The sequence below is a fragment of the Adiantum capillus-veneris genome, chromosome 10 (assembly GCF_014529385.1).
Source record: "Adiantum capillus-veneris isolate H3 chromosome 10, ASM1452938v2, whole genome shotgun sequence".
NCBI classification, from domain to species: Eukaryota; Viridiplantae; Streptophyta; class Polypodiopsida; order Polypodiales; family Pteridaceae; genus Adiantum; species Adiantum capillus-veneris.
This window is the reverse complement of record NC_140940.1, coordinates 100754-127474: the sequence shown is the minus strand read 5'-3', so window position 1 is coordinate 127474 and position 26721 is coordinate 100754. Positions and strand designations below refer to the sequence as shown.

The 26721-nt window shown below is 41.7% G+C and overlaps 2 protein-coding genes across 2 annotated transcripts; one reads left to right on the top strand and one right to left on the bottom strand.

Annotated features, from left to right (window-relative positions):
- Positions 1–8070: 8070 nt before the first annotated feature.
- Positions 8071–9671, bottom strand: LOC147448346 (uncharacterized). Its single transcript, XM_086522575.1, has 2 exons — positions 9549–9671; positions 8071–9047 (listed from the first exon to the last, which is right to left on the bottom strand). The coding sequence occupies exons 1-2, from the start codon at positions 9669–9671 to the stop codon at positions 8400–8402; spliced, it is 771 nt and encodes a 256-aa protein (XP_086378701.1). The 3' UTR covers positions 8071–8399.
- LOC147448345 (uncharacterized) lies at positions 9008–11214 on the top strand. The gene is made up of 2 exons (XM_086522352.1): positions 9008–10133; positions 10219–11214. The coding sequence occupies exons 1-2, from the start codon at positions 9922–9924 to the stop codon at positions 10298–10300; spliced, it is 294 nt and encodes a 97-aa protein (XP_086378478.1). The 5' UTR covers positions 9008–9921; the 3' UTR covers positions 10301–11214.
- Positions 11215–26721: the final 15507 nt, after the last annotated feature.

Genomic DNA, 26721 nt, shown 5'->3' with positions numbered 1-26721 from the left:
TATTTGAATTTTAAAGTCAATCGTTGATTGTAAAGATTGCAGTTGATAATTTGGTATTGTTATTGCTAGCTTAGGAAAATGTCACTCTCTCTCGACCAACTAGAGAGATGGTCAAGAATCTGAAGCAACATACAAAATTTGATACTTGGCGATGGTTGTAACAACCACATCTCTCACGAGCAGCTTGATGCGGCGGTTGAACCACTACAAGTGGTAAGTTTAAACAAGTAATTTTGTGTCAATTGTTTTGAGCTCTGGATAATTGTTTAATTTAATTTGTGTTTATGTAGAGTTAAAGTGATCCAACATACATGCCTCTCGACGACGACGAGCATTAGATAAAAAAATGTTTTGTCAAAACTTTCGTAAAGTCTCGATGTGGCACAATGTATATACAACTATTTACTTTTTATTGTAACTTTTTTAAATAGTTGATCTTCTGCATTTTTAATTGTCAAGGTAAAGTAAATTCAATTTCAATTCTTTAGTATTTTTTATACTTTTACAAAAAACAATTGATGTCTTATTGTTTTTATGCAGGTAAAAAATAAAGGTGCTCATTTGGGCCACCCAAATTTAGGTGGCCCAAATGAGCACCTTTATTTTTGAACCGGTGTTTAGCGGTAATAGCAATGACAAAGGGCGCGGTGTTGGACGCATTTCTGACACCCCGTTTTTTGTAAATTTCTACATACGGACATGATGGCCGATGTCAAAAGGGCGTGTGGGCTTTCTTTTTGTGGGTTTTTTTAGCTTGCTTTAGCAAGCACATGTACATGCACTGCAAGTCGCTAGTCTAGTGACATCTGTAGGGCTACTGTAAGTGCCCGTGAGTGAGGTTTTGAAGTGAGACTTGTATATAACTTAATCTCATGTACAAACTTAAAAACGTTCAGCCAAACATCAGAAATTTGTAGGTTTTAGCTCGTTGTGTCTCCTTAGTGCTCTTGGATGCAGTTTTTTGCCCCGACTAGCCTTCTCTACGTGCAGTCGTGTTGGGACAGCTTTCTGTTCGCGTCAATTTTTCTCATGGAGACATATGGAATAAATTTTGGTCATCTTCAGCTTTCTCGCCAGTCATTTTTCAATATTTTTTTCAAGGTTTAAAGTGCCCCAATTGGAGTTGTGCTCTTCAGGTTACGACTAGTTCTCTACAGGGTTATGGCTATGGCAGCCTAGTGGCAAATTGTGTGTAGACAGATTTGGAGGGCATGTATCTACGAATTGTGGAATTGATGTTGAATTTATGGGTTTGTAATGTTTGATTGTGAAAGGAGAGGCTCTCGTCTTCATCTGCATTGGTCGGCGTGTGCTGTAAATCCGTGCTTTGACAGGGTTTTGCTCCTATGTGACATAGTCTCTTGGGTGGGCGACGGCTAGTAAATTCCCAAGGGTCTACTCCTATTGGACTTGTGGTGTTTCAAAAGGTTTTTTCAAATCTTTTGGTGTCTTGCAGTTCTCTTTCAACGCTCTTGGGTGACATCACTATAGAGGTGTTTCGGTTTGCTTGTTTCCCAACAGTGTTTTGGTGCCCGCCACCGAGGAATCGCTTCAAGTTACCTTCATTTTACATGTTTTGAAGACATGGTGTTTAATTTTCCAGAGTTTAGTGGGAAATCAAATGAAATTTCCAAAGCTTTCATTGAGAGAATGGAGTTTGCTTGCCTTCTTGCTGACAAGCAAGACCCAGCGTTGGTGCTGCAAATCTTCTATTTTTGTTTGAAGGGAGATGCTAGGGAATGGTTAGAAGGCTACGAAAAGGAGCTACAATCAGCCCAACCTCCTCGAGTTATGACTTATGAAATGATAAGACATGCTTTTCTTACACACTTTCAACAGGTGGAAGACCCACAAAAGGTATGGCAGTCTATTCAAGGCTTGGTACAAGGTGAAGGCCAGACCATAGAATACTTTGTGAAGGCATTCAATGCGTTATGGGAAAAGTGGTGTACATCTTTGGGGGCTGAAATTCCTCCAGCCATGTTGAAGAAGGACGGGTTTCTTGAAAGCTTGAGGAGTAACCTACACTTGAAGGTAGAGCTTAAGCAGCCAAGGACCTTTGAGGAGGCAGTTGAAATTGCAAAGAATAAAGAGTGGAAAGCAGAGAGTCTTCGTCAACTTGGAATCAATGTCGAGCCAAAGGTTGAAGTGAAAGTGGTAGAGCAACCAAGGGTCCTCATTAGGGAGCCAGGTTATGATCAACAAGCTTCTCATGATGTGAATGCTTTTCGCAAGGAGATGCAAGAGGTTGTAGGTCTTATGAAGAATCTTGGTGTGCATATTATGGGAGGTGGAAGAGGTCAAAGCTATGGATATGGACGTGGTTATGGAAGCAATGAGGGTTTTACAGGTGGTAGAGGAAGAGGCATTGCTGGAAGAGGGGATATGTTTCAATGTTATAATTGTGGTGAATGGGGTCATAAAATCCCTCAATGTGACAAGCCAAAGAGAATGGGTGGTGACATGTTTCCTCTTCCTCCACAAATTCCTTCTCGAGCTCAAGATTATGGTATTGAGATTAAGGGGGAAGCAGGTCCAAGCGGTTTAATAGCTGACGAGAAGGGGGAAAAAAAGCGGTAAGCATAATCCGTTTGGAGAAGAAAGAGGATGATTTGGGAGCTATGGTCATGCATGTAGGTAAGAGGGTTACAAGAGATCATGACATGAGTGATGCAAGTCCCAACCATAAAAGAGGAAAACAGGTTGAAACAGGTACAGGTAAAGAGAAGAAGAAGAGAAAGCCCGGGAAACATTACAATGCATCCGACTTTCCTTTGGGAGAAGGGAAACCAAAATATAGTTTAAGGGCTGATTTGGTGGGTAGAAATGCTGATGTTACCTTTGGACAACTCATGGAGATGTGTCCCAAGTTAAAGAGGCAATGGAAGCATGTAGTCAACCCCATGAAGAAGGAGCCTGCAAGGGGGTCACTGAGAGTCCTATCTTTGAATGAGCTACCTGATATATGCCCTACTATGGATGCATGGCATAAGAGGAAGTTCATTGGAGAGGCTTATATTGATGGAAGTGCACAGGTATGTGTTATTACTCAAGCTTGTGTATCAAAGTTGGGACTCAACATGGTGAAGAATTCAGGTTTTCGCATAAAGCTTGCCAACCAATCAAGGGTGAGGTGCTTGGGAGTTGTAAAGGACTTGAAGGTGGATGTATTTGATGTTAAAGTGCTGGTCAATTTCCATGTTATGCCCGCAGGTATTGGTGCTTTCCCTCTCATCCCTGGAAGACCATGGTTACAGGCAACCAAAGCTATACAGGATTGGGGACATGGTACCATCACTCTCTACAATAGAAGGGGTGATAAGAAGAGGTTTGACATGGCTAGCAAGAAATCTTTGGATGCTGATTTTGATGAGAAAATTGATGAAGAAGATTCCTCATGTGAAGAAGAAGACAATGGGGATGATGGCAGTGAAGTGGAGATAGCAGCGATAGTGATCTAGATGTTTCCTCCTTGTTTCTTGAAGAAGAGCATGATGAGAAACAAAGATTTCTTGGCCTTATGGAGAATGAGGATATCTCTGGTCCTTATGAGCAAATTGAAGATCTGATGCAACCCAAAGTTCAACCTAATGTCAAACAGGAGTTGATACAAGGTATGTTGTCTCCCGACTTGACTAGTCATGAGAAGGGTGAGTACCTACATATGATACAACAATTTCCCCAATTATTCATCACTTCTTATGAGGAAATTAGAGGCTTTAAGGGAGAGAAAATCCACATTCCAATCAAGGAAGGAGCTCAGCCCGTACGCCAAAAGCTAAGGAGAATGGGGCATGTACAACTTAATGCTTTAAAGGAAGAGGTAGACAAGCTTCTTGAATCAGGTTTCATATGTCCTGTGAGCACTGCAGAATGGGAGAGTCCTGTTGTTGTCACACCCAAGAAGGATCGAAAGTGGAGGATATGTGTTGATTTTAAGCCTCTAAACGCATCCATGAAAAGGGATCCATACCCTCTTCCTTTCATAGATGACATACTTGATTCTATTGCAGGGCATGAGAGGTATAGCGTATGTGATGGATTCTCTGGATATTTTCAGCTCACCTTGGATTTAGAAGATCGAAATAAGACCACATTTATCACGCCATGGGGATGCTTTTGTTATTGTGTGCTTCCTTTTGGTCTTATGAATGGCTGTGCGTAGTATCAAAAGCGCGTCAACAAGGTGTTCTCTCCCTTTCTTGGCAAGTTTGTGAAGGATCTTATTGATGACTTTTGTGTTTATAGCTCTAGAAAGGATCATTGAGCAAAGCTTGGGATGGCATTCAAGCAATATGATGAAAGTGGAGGTCAACTCAACCCAAAGAAGTGTCATCTTGCTCAACCAAGAGTGAAGTTTTTGGGGCATATGATCTCACAGAATGGGATTGAAGCGGATCCTGACAAAGTGAAGGCTTTGGTGTTCCTCCCACCACCTAGAGATACAAAGAAACTTTCTACTTTCATTCAAAAGGTGAAGTATATGGCAAGGTTCATTCCTTTGTCCTCTCAACTTCTTTATCATCTACAACAAGTAGCAAGGTTGGATCCTCTACAATGGACAAATGAATGTGAAGAGGTTTTTCAAGGTATCAAAGAGGTTCTTGGTTCTCTTCATGCTATGCAAGCTCCTAATTGGGATAAGGAGTTTTATGTGAATCCATCGGTAGGTGAGGATGATATTGGAGCTATGCTTCTTCAACGAGGTAACAATTCCCACTACATGAAGCCTATCTATTGTGCTAGCAGGGTGAAGCTAGAGGTGGAAAGAGGCTATATTGAGATGGAGCTCATTATGGTAAGCGTGATTTATGCATGTAGAAGGTTTAGGCACTACCTTTTCCCTAAAACATTCACATTCCTCACTAGCTACACTCTTCTACCTCAATTGGTTAATAGCCCTACTTTGTCAAAGAGGCTCATGAATTGGATTGTGGAGCTACAGGAATTCCAATTCTCTTTTCTTGTTGAGGAGAGTACAAGGGCTACATTGGCTGATTTTCTTACCTATAAGGAAAGCCCTCTTCTTCTTAAGGAGGATGCAGTGAAGAAGCAACAGATGGAAGCTCCTGACATAGACAATGCCTATCTATTGTTTTTTGATGGCTCTTATAGGAAAGCGCATGGTGAAGCTTCAGAAGGTGTGGTAATCTATGATCCTCAAGGTGCCTTGATGACTAAAAGGAGTTTGAAGCTTACCGCACAAAGCAACAATGAAGCTGTGTATGCTACTTTGGAGAAAGGTCTCAATCTTTGCCTTGAGCTTGGCATCCGTCGTGTGAGAGTAAGAGGTGATGCTCTTTTGGTGGCTAAGAAAGTACTTGGGGTGTGGCAAAGTAAGAATCCAAGGCTGAAAAATATGTGTTTTCAAGTGAAGAATCTGCTTAAGCATTTTGAAGCTTGGAGCTTAAGGCATGTGGACAGGTCTCAAAATGAAGAAGCACATGGTGCAGCGCAAGCTTCAATTGGGCAATTTTATGTGATAAGGGCTGATTCTCCTCTTTATTTGGGAAGGGAAGCTTTAGAGAGGGACTAAGAGTTTCTACAAACAGGTATGCTTCCATCAGAGTTGGAGAAGCCTACAAAGTACGCCTTCCTACGTCGTGCCAAAAGGTATGTGCTACTTGGTGATGCCTTGTATATGAAGGGGGCTAATCTTGTGATGAGAAAAGTGCCTTGGAAAGAGAAAATCTACAAAATTTTAGAGGAGAATCATGAGGGTTCTTCTGGTGGTCACTTTGCTTCAAAGATCGCTTTGCATAAAGTCTTGCAGGAGGGTTATGTGTGGCCAAGTGTTCAACGTGATGTTCATCATTGGTGCAAGTCTTGTAAAGAGTGTCAAAGCATGGAAAATAGGGTTCTCAAATCAGAAATTAGAGGCACCATTTTGGCTTATGATGTGTTTGAGAAGTGGGGTATTGATGCTATAGATCCTCTACCTATGACAGCTAGAGGTAAATGTTACATACTTACTATTGTTGACTATCTATCCAGGTGGGCCAAAGCCAAAGCTGTTAAGCACATCACAAGTAAAGATGTTTCCTTATTCATATATGAAGATATTTGCGGCAAATTTGTCATGCCATTGGATTTACTTTCCGACAAGGGTCCAGGTTTCAGGGGAGAATTGGTGGATTATCTATGTGAGAAGCTTCATGTGCATCGCAGGTTTACTACTCCATATTATCCCCAATGCAATGGCATGAATGAAAGGTTTAATGGAGAGCTTAAAAGGATGCTTACAAAGATGACAAGAAACAATGTGAAGACTTGGGATCTAGAGCTACTTTGTGCTCTATGGGCTTACAGGACTGCCATCAAATCAGGTACTGGTTTTTCTCCCTTCCATCTAGTTTTTGGCAAAGAGGCTTTACTTCCTATTGAGGTGGAGATACCAGCCTTAAATATGATGCTAAAGCTTGAAGAAGAGCCCAATGAGGCATTCAAGGAAATGCTTCTATATTTGCAATGTGTACAGTTGGATAGGTTGTTGGCTTTTGAGCATTATGAGCGGGTCTTGAAGATGAATCAAGCAAAGGCAAATGAGAAAGTAAAGGACAAGGACATCAAGAAGGGTGACATGGTGCTTCTCTACAATAGTAAGATTGATAGAACTTTTCAAAAGAAATTTCAAATCAAATGGCAAGGTCCTTTCTTGGTCCTAAACAGGTTTCCAAATGGCACATATCAGCTTGCTGACTTGGATGGTACCCCACATAAAGCACGTGTGAATGGCTACAGGTTGAAGAAGTATATTGCAAGGTTGATGACTATGATTGAGGATGAGCCTTCTTTTGAAGAATTTTCTGACCATGTGGTTAATGATGAGGATGAAGTGAAGACTCTCTCATGTGGTTTACAGGATCTCTTTTGTGCTGCTGATCATGAATGATCTAGCAGGCTGGGGTGTGGCAAACTATGTTGGGCGTATTTCTGACACCCCGTTTTTTGTAAATTTGTACATACGGACATGACGCCTGATGTCAAAAGGGCGTGTGGGATTTCTTTTTGTGGGGGATTTAGCTTACTTTAGAAAGCACATGTACATGCACTGCAAGTCGCTAGTCTAGTGACATCTGTCGGGCTACTGTAAGTGCCCGTGAGTGAGGTTTTTGAAGTGAGACTTGTATATAACTTAATCTCATGTACAAACTTAAAAACGTTCAGCCAAACATCAGAAATTTTCAGGTTTTAGTTCGTTGTGTCTCCTTGGTGCTCTTGGATGCAATTTTTTGCCGCGACTAGCCTTCTCTACGTACAGTCGTGTTGGGACAGCTTTCTGTTCGCGTCAATTTTTCTCATGGAGGCATATGGAATCAATTTTGGTCACCTTCAGATTTCTCGCCAGTCATTTTTCAATATTTTTTTCAAGCTTTAAAGTGCCCCAATTGGAGTTTCTCTCTTCAGGTTACGACTAGTTCTTTGCAGGGTTATGGCTATGGCAGCCTAGTGGCAAATTGTGTGTAGACAGATTCGGAGGGCATATATCTACGAATTGTGGAATTGATGTTGAAGTTATGGGTTTGTGATGTTTGATTGTGAAAGGAGAGGCTCTCGTCTTCATCTGTATTGGTCGGCGTGTGCTGTAAATCCGTGCTTTGACAGGGTTTTGCTCCTATGTGACGTAGTCTCTTGGGTGGGCAACGGCTAGTAAATTCCCAAGGGTCTACTCCTATTGGACTTGTGGTGTTTCAAAAGGTTTTTGCAAAGTTTTTGGTGTCTTACAGTTCTCTTTCAACGCTCTTGGGTGACATCACTATAGAGGTGTTTCAGTTTTCTTGTTTCCCAACAGCGGTAATAGCAGTGAGTATATTGTCGCAACTATTGATGCGCTTATTGCTGACAAACCATTACCGCGTTGTCGTGACGTGCTGCGTCCACTAGGAGAATCTCAGTCAAGAGATGAATTTTGGGTTCTGTTAAGCCTCAGGCGGAATCATCGTGATTGCAAAGATATGATTGGTATGGAAGTAGACAAAATGTATATCAAAGGTGGTGCGCTTTGAGAAGCAGTTAAAGTTCTTTTTGCTCAAAAAGGTATTCCAAGAGAGATCCATGGGATGAGTTTTTTCTTCCACCAACAAAGCGTTTGGAGAATATAATGCAACTGCTAATGCTTTCGGTTGATATATAAGCCAAGTAAAGTACCTTGCGATGACTTATTCATTAGAATGCATTGATTGCGGCATAAGCCAACATAATGTCGGTAAGTGAAGACAGAGCGCGTGGTCTATGGAGTTGAAGGGCGTCGAGCAGCATCATGAAGAGGGCGACGACCATGAGGTAAAAGCAATGCTTCAAAATGCAAGGCCATGAGGATGAGTTTGGGGCTTGTGTGAATGTCCGCTTACGGTATGGAGCTATCAATAAAGCAAGCGAGGCTTTTTATTAATATGGAACTAAGCAGCTAAATAAGGGGAATAGCGTACTGTCAAGGTGGTGATAATAAGGAAGGCGTCAAAGGTAGCCGAGACGAAAAAACAAACAAGGTCGAGCAGGCGTGTGATTAGCCGAGGCCTGGGCGGTGGCAACTGCATCAGGTTGAGAGGAGCAGGAGAGCCGCCTTGAGGCGAGGAGCAAGAGTTTCCTACAGCGAGCCGAAGAGAGTGCGGTGAAAAGTTGCCGAGCGGCCAGCCTGAGGAAAAAAGCAGGATCGGCATCTGTAGGAGGGGACGAAGTTGACGAGCTCTTGGGGCCAGCGTGAGTTGGGCAGGAGAGTCTTGGTGGGGCCGACAAATGAGAGCAGAGGAGATCCAAGGAGGTCCGTGAGCCGGGAGCCTGCCAGGAGCAGACAAGGCAGCCAGGGAGGCGCATGAATTGTAGCAGTCAAGAAGGGTTCGGCAAGTGAAGATAGAGAGCCGCCCGGGCACGCAAGGAGAAGGAGGGAGCCGACAAGATTTTGGAAGAGCAGGAGAGCTGCCGTGAGGCGAGGAGCAGGGGCCGTGAGGCGAGGAGCAGGGGCCGTGGACTGCAGGAGCCGACGAGGCAGCGAGGGAGGGGCGCCAACTGAGGAGCGCGTGCAGGGCTGACAGCAGCAGAAGCGTCAACTACAGACAGCACGGAGATACCTGCAGGAGAGAAGTGATCTGGCAGGGAGAACGTGAGGAGACAAAGAGGGGAGCTGGGGAGGCCAGCAACGGAGTCCGCGACGAGCAGCTCTGAGGTTACAGAGAGAAAAGGTTCAGAGCCAGATTATTGGCCAGTTGGTTTGTAGGAGGAGACAAGGTGGTTTCTGTAAAGAGAAAAGCAAGGCCGTCGAGTAGCAAGAGAGAGGAACATAGACTTGGAGATAGTGATGCTGAGTGATTGTCCTCGGAGAGCATAGAAGTGGAGGTTGAGGGTGTTGAAGGCGAGACAAGGAGTGCCAAAACTAGTCCACAGTGTGATACCAGTTTTTGGGTGATTGATCGGAGAGTCAACAACATTAACAAGACTATTTTGGTTCTTGTGGTGAAGTTACCCAACCTAAAAGCAGGGAAGAAGTGTCTCGAAAGGTAGTGTTAAAACACACACTAAAGAAGGTTGAAGGTCTCAAGGACTTAGAGGACCTTGAGATCGTCAGAGATCAAGCAGAGCAATGGAGGGCAAAGTGAGTGCACGTGAAGGTGGTCGGGAAGAGCAAGGGAAGGGCATTGAAGCCATACAGATTTGGTATTTGCACTTCTGCTCATAGTCTCGGTGAGTTCAAGAGCACTTGTTGCTTATTGTTACTTTTTTGTATTCAGATTTTAGTTCATTTAAGTAATTCAATTCAAGGTGTTCTTTTGTGCTATATTCTCTTGAGGTGTGCATCTTTCTCTCACCGTTTCCCACAGTGAGCAGCCCGGTGCTGACCCGGCTCAACTTGTGAACAATTTATCCCCAACATCTTTGGTGAACCCAACGTGAAGCGAGCCGGGGTGGGAAATTTTGGCAGAGAGGATGACAACGACGTCTCAAGTAGAAATGATGCAGCTATTTGATGCTTTCATGCAGCAGCAAGTTACTTATGAGAAATTTCGTTTGGATCAAGAAGAGTTTTTACGAGGATTAGCCCAACGAGATGAAGTAGTAGAAGAAGCATTGGATAAAGCCTCTTCTGAAAGAGGTCTTTTTGATGGCTACGATAGTGATGGATATCTTGCATGCTACAGGTCAGAGATGGAGCTTATGGATATTCCAACTAAGCATATGATCAAGGAGTTTGACTGATTAATAGCTCTAGAATTGCGTGATCAGATACAGAAGCTTATCGATAAGTATGCAGATAATTGGGCTAAATTTGAAGAATCATTTGTACAAGTGGGTAACAGGAACATAGCCTTTGAAATAGAGCAGATGAAGCAGAAAAAGCAGGTTACTTTCAGTAAAGGTGATGGGGATCAACTGCAGGCAATCAACTATGATGAATTTTTGGAGGAGATTCAAGCAAGAAGTAAAGCTAAAGAAGATGCAGCTTTGCAAGTATCAGATTTAGCTCCAGAGAATCATGCTCCATATGAAGATAGAGATGATGCTGATGTGCCCACTTATGCAAATGTTTGTAAACAAATCCTCTTTTCATCGTGGTGGTCAACCGTGGCGGCGGCGTAAAGAAGCGAAAAAGAAGAAGAAGACCAGCGGTCATTTTTTCCACAATCTACACAAGGGTGAGTTCAAGCTTCTTCAAAGCTTCACCATCTCAATGATTCTCTTTTAATTCACCCCTCCTCCTTCATCAAATTACCTCATCCTACCCATTGTAAATGTATCACTAACAATTTTAGTGATTATTACCACTAACAACTAACTTCTCTTGTAAAAATGCACCCACACTATCAACATATGGAGTAGGCAACCGCACAAGTAAACCAAATTCACTCACTCCCGTGGAAGTTTCTCTCCTTTCACCACATCAATAATTGTCTTACTTGAGCCCACATCCATGTGACTCAAGAGAAAAGAGAGACCCCATTCTCATTTGAAATTCATAAAAATTCATAATCCTTGATCTTTCCTAATAAAATTGATTAGGCTTAATCCTAATCAAGGCTTCTAAAACCTATAAATAGAACCCATTCCTCCTTGTAAAGAATGACTATACCATTGCACACTAGATTGAGCATACCACACACCAGTTCTATCTTGGTTGTAAAGAGAGAGTAAGCTTTCTATACACCATCACCTTGGTGCATAGAAAAGCTTGAGCTAGTTTGAGTGAGTGCGAGTAGAAGATATTCTTCCTACCATTGTTGTATCTACCCCAACATCAATGAATTGGTAGTTTTGGGTGCAATTCATGTCCAAAGGCTCACGCTTCTCCTCCAATTTGGCTTTACAAACTCATTCAGCTTCATAAGGTGACTTGTTTCATTGAAGGTTGTTGTTTTGTTGCTTGTGATTCATTGGCTATTGTTTGGCGGGTGGATGGTGAGAGGGCTCCCATAACCCTAAGAAAATGTGCTAGTGATGCTATAACCAAATCTTGTCACCTGATTCCGCAAGCTCTAAGTTCTTTTTTGTGCAAAATATAAAGTTGAAGCTAAGTTGTATACCATCTCTCTCTCTCTCTCTCTTTCGTGTTTTAGGTGTGTGAGTGTTCCATTGGTGTTAGGGTTAGTGTAAATTCATTGCTTGTTTGTGGGTTGCCCTAACGATTCTTCTCTTTTGAGTCCTAGTTCGCTCTTAAACTAGGTGGTGCCCCTTGTGTAGTTGGGATTTGGATGTGGGTTTGTTATTTTGGTTTGTTTTTCCCTTTCATTTCACTCCACACATTAGAGTAAACATTGCAATTAGTAGAAAAATCCATTTTCAACAACGTGTGGTATTCATGTTTGGTGCCCAAAGAGTAGGAGAAATTCTCGCATCACCAAACCCTGTCATTCTACCTCTTATTGATTATCATAGGTTATTTTATGTGAATATTTTTATTTTGTTGTAGAATAGATTGCAATTTAGAAAATATTATTGTGTAAATCTTTTAAAGAAAGAAAAAACAAAAACGCGTCACTTTGAAATCAATTCAAGGGGAGCCAACGCCAAATGTCTGGATATCCTCTTTTCTTTGGAGAGCCTTGAGAGAATGCAGAATTATTTCTAGCGAATTTCAAGATGTCTTGCCGTATCAAGAGGATAGTAACTGATCAAGAACGTGTAGAAATGTTTGAGGTGGTCCTTAGGAAAGATGCTAGAACTTGGTTTGACTCTTTTCCTGAGGAAGTTAAAGGGAATTACACGGAAGTTTTGAATCGTTTCAAGAAATATTTCTTTGATCCCCAAAACACTCAGAAATTATGGCAAGACATTGTTTCTCATAAGAAAAAAGACTTAGATGACTACTACTTGTACAAGCAAGAGTTCCTACGTCTTTGGGCTCTATGGATATGAAATGTTGCTAACCCTGGTGATGGTGCAGAATTTCTAAAGAAGGAGAGGTTCATAGCCGGACTCTTTCCTGACCTTAAGGTAAAAGTTGAGGCAGGTGCACCTGCTACCTTTGATGCAGCTGAAACTAGGGCTGCTGAGAAATATAGGAAACTCAAGTGCTTAAGGGGGGAGGTTCCAATAGAAGTTCTTAGACCCAAAAGTAAGTCACAAGCATCAACATCTAGGGAGCTTCCTGAGGTAACGACGGAAGTGATTGAGAAGTTAAATGAATCTTTAAGCAGCTTGTCAATTCACCTTGCACAAGACGTAGGTCCAAAGGGACAAGCAAAGAAGTCTGAAGAGCGATACCCACGACCTAGGAGAGTCTTGCAATGTTGGAATTGCGGTGAGTCTGGACATGGGATGTATAATTGTCATTGGCCCCGTGGGGAGCCAGGGAGACCTAACTTGAACTACCCAGTGATGAATGAAGGTGAAGGAACTAATCAGCAACCACGGCTTATACAAAGGCCAAATGGAGCAAGCCACCTCCACAAGGAGTGGAAGGAGTTCCACCTTTGCGAGACCCAAACGTGCATGTGGTAGAGGTGACAAATTCAAGAGAGGTTAACATGGAAGCAAATGGCATTAAGCGTGGCCGAGGGAAAGGTAAGGAGAAAGAAGGAGTTACATCACAAAGTGACCATGGACGAGAAAAGAAGGCAAAGGAGACCAAGGAAGCCAAGAGGACTCGACGTCGTATCAACCTCCAAGACTTTCCTCTTGGACATGGAATGGCTCTATACAACCTGTTGGAAGACATGAGAGGTAAGGGTCCTGATATCTCATGGCCTCAATTTCTTGCATTATGTCCACAAGTTAGGAGGGATTTAACAAGGGCAGCTAGCACTAGGAGAAAGGTAAAAGAGAGTGTGCCTGTTGTAAAAATTGCACAAGCTGAAATGAATGAGGACATTACACCTGTGCTAGATTGTTACATAAAAGGGAGATTGGTTAGGAAAGGTCTAGTGGATGAGGGTGCACAAATTTGCATCATGACAGAAGGACTCATGCAAAAACTAGGCATGCACATCCAGGAGACACCTGAAATTAAGGTCAAGATGGCAAACAATAGCAAGGTTAGGTGCGTAGGCATTTGTAAAAATGTTTTTGTGGAGGCCTTTGGCATTAAGAAGGCAGTGGATTTCTATGTCATGTCTACCAAAGGAAATGGTTACCCATTTATCCTAGGGAGACCATGGCTAATGAAAATGCGAGCTTTGCAGGATTGGGAGAGTGGAAAGCTAATTTTCTGGAATGACAATCATAAGAAGGTTGTCTTTGACATGAAGGAGCAACGCCAAGAGGAGCTCCATGAATAATCATCTCAAAGTGAGAGAGAAGAAGGTTGGACCGATAACACTTCAGAAGAAGAACGTAGCGACAGCATTACTGAGGAGGAGTCTTCCATCGAAATCATGGGGGTAAGGTTTAAGCCAACCAACCAAGAGACCTCTTGTCAAGGTTTGGAGGAGGTAGGTTCCCAAGAGAACCAAAAAGTCAAAGATGAAAGAATGCTAGAAGGTATGCTATCTACAACACTTACAAAGGATGAAAGAGAGGAGTTCAAATGTGTGCTAAGGAAATTTCCTAGGCTTTTTGCTAAAGACTACACCGATGTGCGTGGAGTAGATGCTGTTCAACACAAAATTGAGTTGAAGCGAGAGGCCACACCTAAGGCTCAGAAGCTACGAAGGCTAGGAGTCATCAAGGAGCAGGCTTTACTCAAGAAGGTAAGAAAGCTTCTAGCAGCAGGTTTCATTTATCCAGTGGAGAATTCAGAGTGGGTCTCTCCCGTTGTTGTCACTCCTAAGAAAAACGGAAAGTGGAGGGTATGTGTGGATTACCGTCCACTCAATGAGGCAACAAAAAGAGATCACTTTCCCCTCCCATTTCAGGATGAGATACTAAATGAGGTAGCTGGTCATGAGAAGTACACTATGTGTGATGGCTACTCAGGCTACTTTCAAATAGGTATCGCATTGGAAGATCAATTGAAAACAACCTTTATCACTCCTTCGGGTTGTTATGCTTTTAGAGTCATGCCATTTGGTCTGACAAATTCTCCTGCAACATTCCAACGTTTCATGAACATGGTGTTTCAAGCATTCTTTGGAAAGTCAATTAGGGTGTTCATTGATGATTTATGCATTTATAGCTCAAAATCATTGCATCTACAAAGGGTAGAAGAAGGTTTAAAGAATCTCTACGACATGGGAGGTGAACTCAATCCCGACAAGTGCCACATAGGTGAGGATGAAGTGATCTTGCTCGGTCACAAGGTTTCCTATAAAGGCATTGAGGTGGATCCTTCAAAGGCAAAGGCTCTTATTGAGCTCCCATCATCGAAGATTCTTAAGGAGGTCATCTCTTTCATTCAGAATATGAAGTATATGTCACGCTTCATTCACTTAGCCTCGGAGTTGCTTCATCCTTTGCAAAAGTTGACACAACAAGTAGAATTTGCATGGTCTGATGAGCTTGAAGAGTATTTTTGTAACATTAAAGTCATTTTGTCAGAGCTACCAACACTCATGCCTCCTTGTTGGGAGTACACATTCTTTGTTAGCTCTAGTGTTGGAAGGGAAACAATTGTTGTTGTGTTGCTACAACAAGATCCCCACAGTACAAGGATGCGACCAATCTACTTTGCTAGTAGGGTCATGAACACAGAAGCAGAACTCATGATGCTTTCTCTCATGTTTGCGGTGAGAAAGTTTAGATCCTACCTGCTACCAAAACCTTTTGTAATTCTCACTGCAGAAAATTTGTTCCCTTGGGTGTCATCTCAAATGAATCTTAGTACTAGGATCTCAAAGTGGATTATGGAGTTGCAAGAGTTCCAATACTCTTTCAAGGTAGAAGATAGTGTGCGTGCACAATTGGCAGGGATTCTCACTTATAGGGTACATGAGAAGGAAATTAAGGTGCCTCAAGTAAAGACCCTACCATTGCCACCACCAAAAAGTATTCCCAATGCTTTTACCTTGTTCTTTGATGGAGCTTTTCGACGAGCCACAGGGAAAGCAGGGGGAGGGCTAGTGTTGCTCAACCCAAGTGGAGAGGTGGTCATGAAAGAGAAGGTCAATCTACCAGGTTCAACTAGCAACAATGAAGCAGAATACGACACACTACTTCATGGTTTGAAGATGTGCATTGGCCAAGGGATAAAACGTCTCATGGTAAAGGGAGATGCACTTCTCATTGTTAAACAAATTTTAGGCATTTGGGCATGCAAGAATGAAAGCTTAAGGACAAAAGTTTATGCCATTCGTAGGATGTTTAATCAGTTTGAAGAAGTGCAACTATATCATATTCCGAGGAAACAAAATGAAGATGCCGATTTACTTGCAAAATAAGCAGTTACATGTGTTGAGAGAGAAGTGCAGGTCATCATGGTGGCAGCAGCTGTCAAGCAACCGAGATACCAGGGATTGGAGTCATTGGCTCCCATTATTGGCTACATTTTGGAGGGTGAGTTTCCACAAGACTTCACGAAGGCTCAGAAGAGGAGACTCATGAAGAAGGCAATTTTCTATCTCTTCTTAGAAGGATACCTCTATCAAAGAGGGAGGGATCAAGTGTGCAGAAGAGTACCAACTATCGAGGAAATTCCAGCCATTCTAAAAGGTTTGCATGAAGAGGCATGTGGTGGTCATTTTTCCCAAGAATCAACTGTGAAGAAGATTTTGCTTGCAGGGTATGTTTGGCCAAGCTTGCATGTGGATGTTCAACATTGGTGTAAAAGGTGTCACAATTGTCAGATAAATGGAAATAGAAGGTTGGTGCATGGCCCGAGGCAAATAGTTCTTGCAAATGGAACCTTTGAAAAGTGGGGCATTGATGCTATGGGTCCTCTGCTTAGGACAAAAATTGGTAAACTCTACATTCTAGTGGCTGTAGACTATATGACTAGGTGGGTGGAAGCTCAAAGTGTGGCAAGAGTGAATGAGAGGACAGTTAGCAAGTTTGTGTACAATCACATTTGTTGCAGATTTGGCACACCTTTGGAGATTGTTTCTGATACTGGTCCAGGGTTTAGGAAGGGCTTGCTCACAGAAGTTTGTGAAGAGCTTCACATTCTACATCGTCATAGCACACCATACTACCCACAATCAAATGGTTTGGTGGAGAAGGCTAATGGTGTCATTGCAGGAATCATTAGAAAGATGGTGCAAAACAAGACAAAATTATGGGATGACTTCTTGGATGGTGCCTTGTGGGCATATCGAACCACATATAGGGAAGTCACGGAGTTCACACCATTTCACTTGGTCTATGGTCAAGAGGCTTTGCAGCCTATCAAGCTCAACATTCCAACAATGCGACTTCATGGCAAAGGAGAACAAGATGATCAAGAGGTATGGATGGATCGACTTCTTACGTTAGTGAAGCTTGAGTGGAAAAGAGAAGCAGCATATGAGTGCTACAAGAGGACAGTCACACAAGTGAAAGAAACGCACGACAAGAAACTGAAGGACAAAGGCATCAAGGAAGGAGAGCTTGTGCTAAGGTATAACAATCGACTTGACAATCGTTTTGATTCCAAGTTTGAAACTAGATGGGAAGGGCCATACATAGTCAAGAAGGCTTTCAATTCTAGTGATAGCCGTTTTTCAGCTCTCCATAATTACCATAGTAAGTTACTCCACCCTACCAAATTCACCCAAACGCTATGGCTATCCCTACCATTTCACTGTATATAGGCGCATGTGAGTTAGGGGACTTTTCCCATATCTCCTTACTGAAATAAAAAACCCTCATTTAGCTAGTCATTGGGCTAGTTGAGCCAAAAAAATAAAAAATATAAGTATATTATGGCCCATGCGTATGTAAAACTTTCTTTGTATATAGGGCCTAAATAAAAGATTTTTTCATAATTATTTTGGTATTTATTTAAATATTTCTACCTAGGTGTGTGTTATTTATGCTCTGTACATTGCCTCACCATTACCACAATTTTTCTTACCATTTTTCATACTCTTTATTCCATATAGAAATATTTTCATGTAAGCTTCTCTTATATTTGGTGTAACTCCACCCCAACAAAAATCCAAAAAAACTAGTTTTATTTATGTGTATATTTTTTCACTATTGTGATTTTTCCCTTCCTACATCTATTTTGTTTTTTTTCTAAAAAATTAGAACACCAAAAATATTTATCTTTTTATGGTAGCCTCATAATGAGAGAGATTTCTTTTGACCCCTTTATATTTTTTCCACTTATATTTGACATGTACATATTTTTTAGACCCCTCAATATTTGATTTTCTTAGTTGTACTATTCACTTATATCATGATCTCAATAATATCTTCAATTATAGACCTACCAAATAAGGTCAAGGGTAGGTGGCATGCATACATGCACTATGGAGGGCTCACTCTTGGAGGTATTCAAAGGAATCATCCAAAGAAGGACCCCACAAGGACTTTGTGCAGTGGAAAAAAACAGTCGGTTTTGCTGAATTTTTAAAGTTCACTTGCTCTCCGAATTTGAAAAGGTGATACAAACAAAAGTTGTAGCTCGTGGGATGAACTTTTGCCTCAAAGTTTTTCATATTTTTTTGAGCTACGAGCTGTGAGCTATGATTTTATTAGTGGACCCCAGTTTTCCCATGCTATGTAGCCACACTCTCTCTTCCACTTAATCATTTTCCTCTTTCACACACACTTCTCCACTCATCATCCCCACCTCTCTCACCACTCCTCTCTGCACCCTACTCACCTTCTCCTCAACCTTGAAGAATAAGAGAAACCATGGTGAACTCATACCTCCCACACACAATTCCATTCCAAAATTGACCACCTAGTCTCATTTTTCCTCCTCCAAATTACCCATATCTATCAAAAAACCACAAAATTCAGCCTCTTCTTTTAAAAGACAGCATCATGGTGGTTGATTACTCAGCTTCAATTACCTTGTCTCTCAAGGAAGGTCAAGTGTGGAGAAAAAATGTACCGTCAAAGCTAGTGGACCGTCAACAAGCGTCAAAATTGGCCCTACTCAAGACACTTGGAGCATCAACCTTGTAAGAAATCCACATTTTCTTACCTCTTAAGAGTTTTTTCCTTATTTGTATCCTACATGGATACTCCCATTGTAAATATCCAATTCCATTTGTACATTAATACTAACTCTACTAACACTAACCCACTATGAAAAGTCCTATCACGTCCATTTCTCTCCTCTCTCTTTCCCCACCAACTTCATGATAATTCCAAGCAAAAGAAATTAGGTAAATTACTGAAAATCTAACCCAACCATGGTTAGAGGAGTAACCCTAGCCTTCAAAATTGCTATAAAAGGAGGGTGTAGCTAGCACAAAAAAGGAGAAGAAAGAGCACTATGCTATAGCTTGAGAAGCCAAGCTCAACCTCTTAAGAAGGAGCTCTTGAGTGGAATCTCATTGGCATTAGGCATATGTATGTGTTGTATTAGGGGTGATTAGCAAGGGAACTCTATTCCATTGTAAGAGAGAGTGATCATTCAATTGAGAGTAGGAAATCTATCATTTCTCCTACTAGTGTAAGCCCAACATTTGCTGAATCAAGGAGGGTGAATTTGGACTAAGCATGGATACCTTGTCTCCCTTCCAACGTGAAGTCATGGACAATAATGATGTGTAAGTGTCTTGGTGTTTTGTTTAAGTTCTTGATAGCTTGTATCTAGGTATTGTTATCAATTTAGCCATAAATCCCACATGCTGTAAGAGGACGACAGGGTGGAGAGGACTCCCCTGGCGTTAAGACAGTGATTGGGGTGGCTTTTTTCTTGTGATGTGTTGTGGTGTAATTTACTCAGGCTATGTTGAACAAATACTAATCTCACTTTGATTGGTCATGAGAGATTTGTAAGAAGGCATTAGTGCAACAAGCACCCCCTTCCCCCTTCTCTCTCTTTCTTACATATATATATTTATGTTTTCTTGATCATTAACGATACACTTCAAAGCAGCCCGAGCACCATCTCTCTCCCTCTCTCTCTCTCTCTCTCTCTCTCTCTCTCGTGTTTTAGTGTGTGAGAGTGTTCCATTGGTGTTAGGGTTAGTGTAAGTTCCTTGCTTGCTTGTGGGTTGCTCTAACGATTCTCCTCTTTTGCCTCCTAGTTCGCTCTTAAACTCGGTGGTGCCCCTTGTGTAGTTGGGATTTGGCTGGGGGTTTGTTGTTTTGGTTTGTGTTGTGTTGTGCCCCAGCCCCATTGAGCAGCACGGGAGCCTTGAAGGGTGTCTAGAGGTTGCTCTTCTTGTTGCCCGCTCCGGACTGCTTCACTAGTTACTATCAGCTTATGGACTTGAATGGTAAAGAGCACTCCAGGAAGGTAAATGGGTATCGCTTGAAGCCCTATTTGAGTCGCCTTCTACCAAAGGATCTACCAAAGATCTGTCCAAAGGCCACTGTCTCATATCTCGTCAAGGACTCTGAAGCACTCTCTTTGGAAAAGATGCTCTATGATGGTACATGAATATACCATCATCCTAGGGGAGGGCTAATGATAGCCGTTTTTCGGCTCTCCATAATTGCCATAGTAAGTTACTCCACTCTACCAAATTCACCCAAACGCTATAGCTATCCCTACCATTTCACTGTACATAGGCGTGTGTGAGTTAGGGGGCTTTTCCCATATCTTCTTAAAAACCCTCAGCTAGCTAGTCACTGGGCTAGTTAAGCCAAAAAAATAAAATAAATAAAATAATATTATGGCCTCTTTGTGTGTAAATATTTCATTGTATATATGGCCTAAATATAGGGATTTTGTTATAATTATTTTGGTATTTTAATATTTCTACTTAGGTGTGTGTTTTATTAAACCTATGTACACCTTCTTTCATCCTCTTACACCATAATTATATTTGTTTCCAATATGTACATACTCTAACCTCATATTTTTCTTTTATACAAATCACTCCCACATTTTCACCCTCACCCTCGTGAAAACAAAAAATTGATTTCTACTCATTGGTTACGTTTATTATATTATTTACTTGCATACCTTTTCCTCTTTCACCCAAAATAATTCAAGGAGGGACTATATCATATGATTCCAATATCTTTCCATATCCATAACTCCTCCATATTTTTATTATTATTTTTACTCATTATTCTAACACCATGTGCTTATTGAGCTAAAGTCCATGAATAGTCCATACACTAGTCCCACCATGTATATATTTCTTTATTCACCAATAATCCTCCTTCATGCATGGGTCAAGGGCAACATGGATGCTTTGTATTATAATATGAAAAAGGAGGGGCTCACTCTTGGATGCATTGTACAAATTCAACAAAGGAGGGGGCCACTAAAAGACTTTTGCAGGCATAAAAACAGGCTTTTTGGTGAGAATTTTGGCACCTATCTCCACTCCGAATTTGGAGCAGTGGTCAAAAGAGAAAATGTAGCTCACACTCTGAATAATCACCTAGAAGTTTTTCATGATTTTAGGAGCTACCATCGGTGAGCTATAATTTTTTGAGTGGACCCCAGTCTGCCCACTTTTCTCACAAGTAGCCCTTAGTCTTCTCTCACCCTTCCACACACCTACTCACTCTTACACATCCCTCCCTCTCCTTCCCTCACTCAAACCTGCAATTTCCATGGCTTCTCCCACCCTCTTCACCATTACCCTTCTCTCTCATCCCTATAGTTCTTTTATGAACCTCTACATACATACACCCTCTCCATGTCTCTCTCTATTGCTTCTATGCTACAATTTCATTTACCTCTCCTAAAAATATCTAAAATTTAGCATCTTAACCATGATAACTTCTGCAAATTGAGGATTTTTCATCAACAAATCCTCTTTTCATCGTGGTGGTCAACCGTGGCGGCGGCATAAAGAAGCGAAGAAGAAGAAGAAGACCAGCGGTCATTTTTTCCACAATCTACACAAGGGTGAGTTCAAGCTTCTTCAAAGCTTCACCATCTCAATGATTCTCTTTTAATTCACCCCTCCTCCTTCATCAAATCAACTCATCCTACCCATTGTAAATGTATCACTAACAATTCTAGTGATTATTACCACTAACAACTAGCTTCCTTGTAAAAATGCACCCACACTATCAACATATGGAGTAGGCAACCGCACAAGTAAACCAAATTCACTCACTCCCATGGAAGTTTCTCTCCTTTCACCACATCAATAATTCTCTTACTTGAGCCCACATCCATGTGACTCAAGAGAAAAGAGAGACCCCATTCTCATTTGAAATTCATAAAAATTCATAATCCTTTATCTTTCCTAATAAAATTGATTAGGCTTAATCCTAATCAAGGCTTCTAAAACCTATAAATAGAACCCATTCCTCCTTGTAAAGAATGACTATACCATTGCACACTAGATTGAGCGTACCACACAGCAGTTCTATCTTGGTTGTAAAGAGAGTGTAAGCTTTCTATACACCATCACCTTGGTGCATAGGAAAGCTTGAGCTAGTTTGAGTGAGTGCGAGTAGAAAATATTCTTCCTACCATTGTTGTATCTACCCCAACATCAATGAATTGGTAGTTTTGGGTGCAATTCATGTCCAAAGGCTCACGCTTCTCCTCCAATTTGGCTTGGCAAACTCATTCAGCTTCATAAGGTGACTTGTTTCATTGAAGGTTGTTGTTTTGTTGCTTGTGATTCATTGGCTATTGTTTGGCTACCATTGTAAGAGGGTGGATGGTGAGAGGGCTCCCATAACCCTAAGACAATGTGCTAGTGATGCTATAACCAAATCTTGTCACTTGATTCCGCAAGCTCTAAGTTCCTTTTTGTGCAAAATATAAAGTTGAAGCTAAGTTGTACACCATCTCTCTCTCTCTCTCTCTCTCTGTCTCTCTCTCTCTCTCTCTCGTGTTTTAGTGTGTGAGAGTGTTCCATTGGTGTAAGGGTTAGTGTAAATTCATTGCTTGTTTGTGGGTTGCCCTAACGATTCTCCTCTTTTGCGTCCTAGTTCGCTCTTAAACTAGGTGGTGCCCCTTGTGTAGTTGGGATTTGGCTATGGGTTTGTTGTTTTGGTTTGTGTTGTGTTGTGCCCTAGACCCATTAAGCAGCACGGGAGCCTTGAAGGGTGTCTAGAGGTTTCTCTTCTTGTTGCCCGCCCCGGACCGCCTCAATGTGTGTTGATGAGTAGGTTGTATGTGCATAACCTCCTACCTTGTGGTGTGATGGTGCCTGCCAATGCCCTCTTACATGGACTAACACTTCTAGCTATATTAGAAGTGTGGAGCCATGGTGCCTACGTCTCAAAATTCTCTTAACCTCTAATAACATAGAGCTTGTGCTTTGGTGAGAGCATTGTTGTGTTTTGGTGATAGAGAGCCCTCCTTATATAGGAAAAGAGTGTGGAATATTTATATATTTTTATTGGGACGTTACCTACACCATGTGACCGTGGGTCAGCCATGTACGACGCAATGATGCTTGTGATAGAGGTCCATAGAGAGAAAATAGTAGGGGAAGAGAGGGATGAAGGGGAAAAGAGGGTAGAGGAATGAGGTTTTTACAAGGTATGCTAGTCGTAGCTAGCTTCTTTGAGAGACAGGAGAGGGTTTTTTACAAGAGGTTATCGAAGGTGGTTTGTCGTTGGAGAAGATAAATACACTACTTGTAGCAGTAGTGGCTCTAAGTCTGGCCAGGACTTCATTTAATGTGGCTTTGTTTCTCTCACTCATGACCTAGAATTCAAATCTAGAGTAGGAAATATACAATGATCTTGTGTTAACACACAAAAGAGAGATTAGGAGGGGCGTAAGTGCGGTAAAAGATGATTACAAGGTTGATGTTGCCGTTCGAAAGTGATGAACATAGGCATGGCCCACCTAATTGACGCTTCCGTAACTTGATGCTTTGCTCGAACAAGCCTCCCTTGCGTTGTGTCGCTTGTAGTGATCATAGTTGAGTGCCTTTACTATTGTCACAATGTTCATCACTTCATTGAAGCCGTTGGCATGAAGCGCGTATATATGAGATCATGTGCATGTGTGCAAATGATGGTGACGTACTATAATTTGACTATTTTGAGCTTATGGGCTGATTTGTGAGAGTGTTTGGTGGTGATTATGAGAGTGGGATGTGTGTTGATGAGTAGGTTGTGTGTGTGTGTGTGTGTGTGTATGTGTATGTGAGTGTGACTCTATGTGTGTATGACTGAAAAAACAACAATTTTTAGCTATGGAGATAGAGCTTGGGAAAGACATGAGAGTGAGAGAGAAGAGTGTGTGTATGTGTGCATGTACTCTAAGTGTGCTCAAAATTGGTTGTTTTCAACTTTGTGTGTGTGTGTGTGTGGAGGGAGATAAATTTTTTTGTGTTGGTCAAAGAGAGAGGGAGAGAGAGAAGGGACAAAAAAGTAAACATTTCAGCCAAGAGAGAGAGTGAGAGGGAGATACAAGACAAGGAGAGGGAGGGATCCATGGATAGAAGAGGACAAGGTGGAGAGAGGTGATAATGAGAAGAAGGCCCCCATTATTTGCTCTTGTAAGAAGGTGGTGGCCATGGTTGCACAAACCATTGAGTGCCCTTTTATTTTACAAATACAGTTATCAATTATTTTGAAAGTGGAGCCCTTTGAGGAGAAAATGAAGGAGGGAGAAAAATGATTACCAGTGGCTCCATCGGTACTTGGGGACAAGGGCTTCTTACCATGCAAGATTTTCTGCTTCGGTGAAAGGATTTACTAGAGATTTTATTTATCTTGATCATCAAGTGGTCGTTCACACGCTGTGCACTTGAGAATTTTGGAGAAGAGGGGGTTTCCGTAGAGAGAGTTGGGTTGAGTTCAAAAACTGGCCCCCACAACCTAAGAGTGAAGAGATGCATACCTATGCCATCTTCATCAAGTTAGCATGACACGCCTTGCTCTTGTACTTTTCAATCCGTAGATACTCACTCATCAATAGATGACTTGTTGTTGTCTTGGATGTAAATATATAGCATGTTTGACCACAATCTAAGACTATTAAACTGTCCTCTAATGGTTGTGTTGGGCGCTTCACACTCTTCATCAGAGACTAGATTGATTAAACTATCAATCAACATTACACTCAGGACTTGCACTATGACATTTGGAGCACATTACCACTCAGATAGACGCACAAAAACAAAGGAACAGTTCAAGTCAAAAAATCTCAGGTGTGGTAATGCTCGAGTCAATGCTTGAGGTAATGGTCCTTCAACAATGCAAGCTGTAATCGGCCCGGCTATATTTTCACGATTATTTCCGTTGTACTTACCGCCAGTATTACCGCAACGATTACCACGCTCGCGAGTATTTTAAAAAAAAAGCAGATGACCATTTAGATGGTCCTTGGTAGGACCCATCCAAATTGTCATTTGACTTTTTTTTCCTATACATTTAATAAATAAAAAAACAACAATTTCATTGCACCAAAACTTTGGACCAAAATCAAATGTTTAATTATATTGGAGAAACTGTTCATTACAAAATTGCCCAAATAGGCGATGCATGGCGGATATACAACTGTGACCAAAAGAAGACTTTGGACCAAAATCAAGTGTTTAATTATATTGGATATTACAAAATTGCCCAAATAGGCGATACATGGGGGCTATACAACTCTAGCGAAAAGAAGACGCGCGGGCCCAAAAACACTTGTAGGATTGAGCTACTCGGATCCTGGGACCTCTCGAGGGACTCCTTGACTCTGGAAAAGGAAAAAACAACAAAACCTTTGATTAATACAAATGGATACATAATGCTGTAGTGTACGACATGCATTTTCAAATTCTTTGCGATTGATTTTGTTGTTTTCATATAGCCAGCACCATGTCGGATATTCGGAGTGTCTCTCTCTGTATCTCTCGATCTCTCAGCTTGGGCGGGTCATAGTAATATTTTGTTGTATATCAATTAAAAAATATCACAAACCTAACCTTATTACCACAAATTAAATCAATTCAAATAAAAATATGCGCACTCACAAATTCATCTTTCCATGCTGCTTTTCCGCCCGAGCCGTAATGCGTGGGCGTTTGCTATGTCCTCGCCTCCACTTGCCGAGTGTTCTCCCTAGCACCTGCCACTCTCTCGTCCTCTAGCTCGCCCTAGGCTTTCTCCCACTCCTTGTCGTGAACATTTCCTGGGTGATAGTTGTGACCTTCATATTCAAATGTTCGCTTTGCCACCCTACGCACACTAGACTTCTTATTTTTCAATAAATTTTTGATGTACTCCTCGAGCCACTACCTGGAGAAATCTTCCACTTTCGGATTAGAAAACCGCATGAGCAATGTCGTGTGAATGTATGTAGCATTTAATGGCCTAAAATCTTATGTGTAGCGGAAATTAGCATGAACATAGTGAGCATTTCATTAGAGTTGATTCCTAATGAGAATTACAAGAGTGCTTGGGTGGAGAGAGCAACAAAAAGCATAACACCTAGTTAGATAGCATCGAAAATACTTTCAAAAGAGAGAGCAATTAAGCTATTGACAACAGTTGAGGACCGGATTTGCATGGAGCCGGTCCCCCCTCCAAAAGGCTTTGTATTATGGTTTCTCCCATCAAGAGAGACATTGTACAATACAATTCTTTGTGTTCCTTCAATACTAGCTAGTGCAATGAAGATGGAAGCTTCATACACCAAGCAAAACACTTAATCAAACACAACTTGAATTATCCCCGTTCTCAGACCCAAGACCTCACACACCTTCGAAGATGGTGAGAGATAGCAGGGTATGAGAGTAGATTGAGAGGAAAAAGAAGTAACTTACGAGAAAGAAGTACATCTCCTCACATAATCACTCATATTAGCTTAGCTTAGCTTAGTAGAGAAGATGAGCATGCATTGAAGCTTGGCTCTTGGTTGGATTTGCATCCACATGCCAAGAGAGTGTTGATGTAGGCTTCTATCTCACAAGCTTGGAGTAGGTGATGAGCTCTCCATTAAAGCTTGGGAGGAGATAGAGTATTTTGCCTTCACACATGGTCAAGTGTGAGAGTGTGTGTGTCAATGCCAAGCAAAAATCAGTCCCCCCCTCTCTCTTGGGCGAGCCCTAGTTGCTAAATAAGTCTGGCCTTTGCCTCATTAGACCTCCCCAGGTCAAGCCAATAGGAATTAAGCAGCATAAGTGATAGCCTTTAGACATGTGTCCCCCTTTCCCCTTTTGTGAGAGCTTTAGGTAATTAAATAATTAAACTAAACTCTCATTGGACCCCTTTGCCTCCTGGCCAATAGGAATCAGGCAAGCCATGGGGCTCCTGAATGCTCATTGGACCCCTTGGGAGACTGCCCAATAGTCTTCTAGGAGACTTAATTCTCATTGGTTTCTTTTATTAAATGTTTTTAAGTTAATTAAACTAGATTTACTCTAGCTTAATTCTCATTGGTCCACT

What these genes read in the sequence shown, in the direction of transcription:
- LOC147448346 (XM_086522575.1), bottom strand. Translation starts at nt 9,671, where the DNA reads ATGAGCAGAAGTGCAAATACCAAATCTGTATGGCTTCAATGCCCTTCC. An exon ending in TGATCTCTGACGATCTCAAG is followed by an intron (nt 9,048 to 9,548) that starts GTCCTCTAAGTC and finishes TGCTGTCTGTAG; the next exon opens with TTGACGCTTCTGCTGCTGTC.
- LOC147448345 (XM_086522352.1), top strand. Translation starts at nt 9,922, where the DNA reads ATGACAACGACGTCTCAAGTAGAAATGATGCAGCTATTTGATGCTTTC. An exon ending in GGATATCTTGCATGCTACAG is followed by an intron (nt 10,134 to 10,218) that starts GTCAGAGATGGA and finishes TTGCGTGATCAG; the next exon opens with ATACAGAAGCTTATCGATAA.